Source organism: Peromyscus maniculatus, chromosome 5 (genome assembly GCF_049852395.1).
Source record: "Peromyscus maniculatus bairdii isolate BWxNUB_F1_BW_parent chromosome 5, HU_Pman_BW_mat_3.1, whole genome shotgun sequence".
Taxonomy (NCBI): Eukaryota; Metazoa; Chordata; class Mammalia; order Rodentia; family Cricetidae; genus Peromyscus; species Peromyscus maniculatus.
The window spans coordinates 74,570,461-74,577,562 of record NC_134856.1 but is presented as its reverse complement, the minus strand read 5'-3'; the positions used below and the strand labels follow the sequence as shown (position 1 = coordinate 74,577,562).

Genomic DNA, 7,102 nt, shown 5'->3' with positions numbered 1-7,102 from the left:
CATAAGACATTTGAAACCTAAATTATTCTAGGACAGTTATTCATTTCCTCTGTGGCCCAGATTTCAAAGAGTACAATTATAATCATGAAATAAAAAAGTCTTGGAGGAAGGAAGGGACAGTAAATTCTTCAAGTAAACAGATACCTGTGTTATTTATTTTATAATGTCAAATGTCATCAGTATGTTTGATTCATAATACCCCAGATATTCAATTCATACTTATAGAATATAAAAAACAGAACATTCAAAGATTTAGTAGAGGTGTTTACTCAATTAGCAATGCCATTTGCAAAGCTTCTTGATTGACCTGTTTTAAATTTGTCAGTCTACAAAGTTTGTCAGTTTACAGTTTGGAAGAATTATGCTAAAGATTTTACAAAATGAAACAATAAAGCCAAGATCCAATTTATTGAAATGTAGATGAGGGTAAAAATAGGAGCTAGCTTGCTTTTCAATTATGATAAAGGAAACAATTATGATCTATGATAAAGAGTTATTCTTAGATGGAAAATCAAAGTATCATCTGTGCTCTTTCCCTCCTCCAAGTTGTTTCCTTCATTTTACAAGTAAACTAACACTGGACTAGTCATGATTTTAGTTTTGAAAAAAGTTAAGTACCAGGATGCATCACAGCAATACTTTGGTATAAAATCAGAAAGACTGTGGGTTTAAAAAGCATATTATTATTACTTAAAACTGTGTTAGTTTGAGGAAGGAAAACACACTCTGCACAGCTTTTTAAAATGAATGCACTATACCTTCATACATCTTTAATGTGACTGGATGCGAGTCATCATAAGGAACTCACAATGCACTGCCTGCACCCAATGACCTGTGCTCCAAGAAACCACGGTGACAGCCAAGAAGTAGAACAATTTTGTTACATCCTGTATTTATTTAAGCAAACCAAATGTGTTGATAGGAAATTAATGAATTTACAAATACAGATAGAGGACACAGAATACCAAGACCCCGAAGAGAGAATATGTGAGAACATAGTTCTATGAAAGCCACAGCCAAGATGCCTGTCTGCCATCTTCCTCCCGGTATCATTCAAGTAGTTTCAATAGATACCAATCAGATTCCCACAAATGCTAATGGTTTTGGTGGCCTTGAAGGGATTGTGAGAGACTACAGTGTAATGCATGGGAGGCCGGGCTTCCTGTGCTATTCCAATACTGCTGCATGTTATGCGGAGAAATAATTTCTTAGCACATGTTTACTGTGACATCAATAAGATGTGAACTCATTTGCATAGGTTAGTCCTTTGGACATCACAATGTGTCTCTGGTCCACCAAGGCTTCAAGATTCACAGTGTAGAGGAAAAAAACATGAATTAAAGCATTTCTACTAAAATATATTTTAATAGCTGGTGTTAACAATTTGCATAACAAAAGCCAAATTATACTAATAACCTTAAATCATTCTGTGATTCCCCTCCCATTGAAAAAACATTTACTGCTTCTTTCACAATCATTATGTTCTCAAAGTTAGTACAACTTTACAAATTAATCACCAACCACAATTGTGCATATTTCAAAGCAAACAGAAGCCAAGCTACATCATTCAAATTTCTCTTTTTATCACAGGTCAAAAGCCAACAGTCCCACAAATATCATGCCTGTTACACACTTGTTGCTACTTCCAAAATGCTTAGCAATTCATTGTATGGACATGAAGGAAGGAGGCTGAAATGCAGTTTTTCTCTCTTTCCTTTAAAGGAAACCATCTTGAACAATAGTTGACAACAGCAACATGTATGCTATGCAAACAGGATACCACATATCAGACACAGTAAGCATATGGAGTCCTGTGGATATACTGAAGTCACAGACAATTGGGAAGGACATTTGCCCAGGGAGCCTTCTAGGCCGGAGGATTCTAGTAGTCTTATGCATCCTGGAATGATGACCACAGAAGTTTCCCACAATGTCTTAACTTTTTTTGATCATTAGTTATTGACAACTACTTGCCTGGAAAAGGGCCCTACAGGGTACAGAATACTTCAGAGAGCCTTTCATTTTAGCATCTTAAATTAGTTTACATAGCTTCCTACCTAACTGAAGCTTTATCACCACATTGTATTACCCCATACAAGTGCAAATGTAGCCACATTCAGATTATCAAAGGCAAACAGTTAAAACATAAACATAATCAGGCCATAAAGCTCATCTTACTCAGTGAATTCAGCCTCATAATATAACTAATCTATCTCACCATAAGTATTTTAAACCCCAAACAAACTTAATGCTTATATATCTCAACTACATATAAATCTACAAGAAAAAAATCCCAACTTTTCAGAAAATGGAAGAAGTCAATATTGTCTAAAGTTCTAAACCTTTAGGAGGAATATACAACCAGCTGTGACATCTTTCAGGTAGGGGCATCTCACTTCTCACCACAAAAATATCAATCATGTATCATAAAATATTGTAATAGAATATGCAGAAGCTTGCTTGCTTGCTTGCTTTCCTTTCCAAGACCATAATGATAAACAAGTATAATCAAAAGGCACCTATTTTGTATATATCTATATTATAACATTAGTATAAACTATATCCACTGTATATAGGGCTGTGTTATTAAAGATCACACTTACTTTCTTTATCATTTCACTGAAAGTATTCTACTAGAGGTGGAGGAACCTGAAAACTGGGTGTGTCCCTTGCTCTCATTTGTAGAAAAGATTTTCCCAGCATTCTTAGAGTGTTATGAACCCCAGCACAGAGAGGACCTAGAATGAAAGACTACAGTAAAACTGGCCAAATGGCATCTTCAACATCTTCAAATAAAGAGCCTGGACAAGGGAAGGACTATCATAATATCACCCATCCCCACACAAGGTGCTTGTGGAAATTGTGCTTAGACATCCCTGGGTGCTCTGTGGAGGCTGAGAGACATGGGAAGATGCAGGGACTCCATGGAGAATGACAACCAGATCAAAATTTCAAACTGGGTGTGCTGCAGATGTGCAAACACAATGAAGACATGAAGCATTCATTTTGTCACAGGTTAGAAATAGAAAGTTCTCCAGAGAACAAGAAATATTTTTTTAATCTACTACAAAAGCTTACAACAAAAGCATTATATTCTGTTGCTAAACTTTTCTCAAGAGGAACTTGAACCAAATACATTTGTCTTCAGAGACTTGGAGAAGGGTATCAGGCGGCTTCTTGTGCTTCCGTCGGGCTTGAGAAACCATCCCATTTAGGAACAGATGCATGATCTCTGTGTCTGGTGTTTAGGTTCCTTTAACCTGATTTCTAATGGACTTGTTTTTAAATTCATCTATAGCTGCTAGTGTTCCATGTGAGATACTGGCTGCCAAACTGCAAGGGGGTGGGGGCATGTGGAAAGTGTGTTAAGAATACAGCATTTTTTAAATGATGCTCCAAAGGATGGCATCTGGGTATGACACATCTATGCTCAGATTTTCTGATGAGATGGGTAACATCCTTACAAGTGCTAGTAACAGTGTCAAGACTATCAATGCATGACCTCAAGAGCATGCAATGTCTTGTTCTGCCTCAGTCAGTATTGGGGAAAAAAAAGCTGCCCTTTATTGAATCCAGATCAGATCTTAATTCTGCAGGACTTAAAACAGAAAAATCTTGCTATGCAAACATTAAGTAAGGCTCAACATTTAGGACATGGATTTCCCAAATATGTACTGACTTTCACATTCAGGTCTGACTTTGAAATGAATGAGTGGCAAGAACATGGACCATTGAGCTGCAACTTTGTGAGGACCAGCTGATGTTAAGTATCATTTCAAAGTCGACTTCTGTTGAGCTTCCTGCACACACACTATTATCAAAAATCATACCTGCCCTGCATTTAGCCTGAAGTTTTAATCAACAACTACTCTTTTTTTTTTTTAATAATCACAAACACACACACATCGTCTGCCTGGGAAAGCATAAAGACACATAACATAAATCAGCCAGCTTATCACCCTTGTTATTAGTGTAAAGATTTTTGCAAAATTATTGCAAGTGCAGTTTGTCTTTGTAGGTGTGTGTTCAAGACATGAAAACAGGAAGGTTAATCATGACTGGCTGTTTAAATGACAGGAAATTAGGTAAGCTCTTTATTTACAAGTCTATAAAACTCTTTCCAGGAACATCTCTAGTTATTTTTCTTTTCAGTTTTCTATCAGCGTCACAGAAACACAGCTCAGTGTAATAAAACTTTTCTTTAAGGCAAATCTAACGAAACTACTGATTTTCCAGAGCACGGGCTCACTCTTCAAAGGTTTAAACGAACCAACTTGGAGCTTTGGCCTCACAAACATTTCATTCAAATGTTTTTCACTGGTGGGTGCTTTATTAATTTCCTTGAACATATTGTGTAGATAGTCCCACAATCTCAGTATCTTCGTATAGTTTTGTGACTCTGCTTTCCTCAGTTTCAGATCTCACACAAATGCCACCCTGCTTCAAGTCACAGTAAGAGGCACCATGAGAAAAACAGAGTTGTGATACACATCAACATCCACTGACTTTGACTGCAGACTCCAGAGCAAATTGAAGACACAACAGTAATGGTTCTACTTGGGGCTGTGACACTATGAAAACCCTGCACACTCACTCAACACAAGACACCTATTTCCTTCTTAGTGAATCATCTGCTGATCTGATCACTGTTGACTTTCTTTTCTAATCCCAAAGGTGACTTAGAAAACAAAAAGCAGGGTGGGGAAAGGAATCCTTTTTATGAACATGCTTAGTGGCTATATTTCCATCCCAGAGTCTGAAGACCAATTGCCAAAATATAAGACCAAGCCATCTAACTGTGGAGCAAACTTCTGCTTACTGCTTTGTGTTTTGGCTTTCTCCCAGTGTACTGTATAGTCCATTTCCCCTCACATGGGATGCTGTTGAATTCATTTCACTTTCAAATCAATGGTGGTATTAAGTGAGTGAAAGCGATCCAGTAAATACATAAATTTTCTATTTACTAGAGTATATGTGTATTTCCTAAGGCATGAGTCTTTCAAAACTAGAGTTTAATACAGCAAGAAAGTCTCAAGCAACTTTTCAAAATGTTTTCTGGTGAGCTGACAGCTAGAAGGAAGGGCAGGGAGAGATCAGTCACACTGCTGACTTTTATAACAAGGATGGGCAAGCAGCTGCCATGTTACAGAAGCTTAAGCCCACAAGACATGCAGCAGGATAGAGGCTACTAGGGAAATAATACAGATGACATTGAACTTTGCCCTTTGCAGAGTAGCTGTGAAGTTACCTGGTCCTGATATTCTGAGGACCTGAGCACATGCTCCGCTCCACAGAACGTAAATGGAGATAGGCTATACCATGAAACACATGAGAAATAACTAGATCCTGGTGAGCCTAGGAAAAGGGCAAGTTTCCTGCCTGCTCCCTAAGGCTACAGTCAATATGATTTTAATCAGACTCATTCCTCCACTGTTTCCATTTATTATACTAGGCAATTCTCATCTGAATTGAAAATTACCCAACGATTCAAAAGCTGAACAGTTTTTAGATTATTGGCTGTGTTGCTGGACTATGAGAATTGGCTTCAGATGATTCCAAGTGACAGCTAAGAAGTTTCATACACTTGTTACATTTAAGGGACAATCAACATCTCTATTAAAGTCTACAAAAATACATGTCCCAGGAGGGTTGAATAGCCAATTAAATGAAACCACAAACACAATTAGCAGCACCAGGTCTCCAGACCTAATGGTTTTGTTTGCAGGAACTACTATGGATGCTGCTGTTTCCAGCCCAAAAGTCATTCCCTTTTCCTGGTACCTGTGTGTCTAATTGTCAAAGTAAGGATACATTATTGTAAAATAATTGCCAAGTTATCTGAAAAGTATCTTCTATCTTTTAAAAAGATTGGGTGTAGAATACATCAGAATAAAGCTCAAAGGGCAAGGAGAAAGAATTAATTCACAAACTCAATATAATTTGCCGGGAGCATGCCCGTTCTCCCGGTTCTCTGCACGGTGCCATACATCCAGCCGTCATCAATGGGCTGCACATTGACAATGTAGTCACCATCTCGGAAGGAGACCTCATCTTCATCCTGGGCACTGTAGTCGTACATGGCTCGGTAGGTCCTCTGAGAAAGGAAGAAGTGATTGGGTGTTGTATTCCACAGTAGTCACAGTTACAAGTCTGGGTCTCAATAAACCACCATACATATGATAAGTATGAAGGCTTGACAGCATTGCCTTCTGGGTAGTTGTAAACCAGGTGTCCTACCTAATTCTAGAAATCTCAACTTTGTTCATCTCAAGGAAACATATTTAAGATCAAAGCAAAGATCCCAAAAGATGGCACAATAGCTTAACTTAAAAAGACAACAATGAGATACAATAAATAAAAGTGTGCTTGTATAAAAGTAGCCTTTGAAAGAGTAACACCAGGTCCCACATACAGATAATCCCAGAAGCCTTAGAGAATGCAGATTTCCTCCTGTTCCCTCATTCTTCAGATTAACCCCATTAACAGCAGGCTCTTAGTCCACTGGTTCTCTGCCAATGGTTCCTCACCCTTGCACAGAAAATGAACTTTTCCTAAATAAGTACAAAGAATTTTTGTTCCCTCTTAAAAATATATAAAAGAAATAATTTACTTATTTAAATTTTACATATTTCAGATCACAGTATCATAAATTTCCTACAGAAATGTTCTTATTTTTGATGTACATATAAAGAAAATTTTGTTACAGTAAAAAAATTTAAATTGTGTTTTTATATTTTTTTAGTTCAAGGCTGAGAGTTCATCTAATATTAATAATCAGTAAATCTCAAAGCCAAAAATATTCATAGATTAAGGAGACTGAGGAAACTGGATGACACACACTGACCTAAAAGCACTTGGTTGTCTTACAGAACATCACCTACTTGTAAGTATTGTGAGAAGCAATTTCAGTATGAAACACCGAGTATGACCACAAAGCAAGCATCATTCTCAACTTCAAACTGAATAATGAGTACTCCAAGACTTCTAACAGGGATGTTTAATGGATACTGTTATTCATCAGTAATTGTACAGATTTGGGGGTATAGCATCGTATTTCAATACCTGGCTACAATGTCTGTCAGATCAGAGTAACTGGAATATC

The 7,102-nt window shown here is 37.3% G+C and overlaps 1 protein-coding gene across 15 annotated transcripts in view; it reads right to left on the bottom strand.

Moving 5' to 3' along the window:
• Window positions 1-875: 875 nt before the first annotated feature.
• Nebl (nebulette) overlaps window positions 876-7,102 on the bottom strand; it is a 361,793-nt gene continuing 355,566 nt past the window's right edge. For all 15 annotated transcript variants that reach the window (XM_006989925.4, XM_042278071.2, XM_076572681.1 and 12 more), the window contains one exon: window positions 876-6,094. In XM_006989925.4, the coding sequence (XP_006989987.1) occupies window positions 5,918-6,094 (177 nt within the window). In that variant the 3' untranslated portion in view covers window positions 876-5,917. The remainder of the gene's footprint in view (window positions 6,095-7,102) is intronic.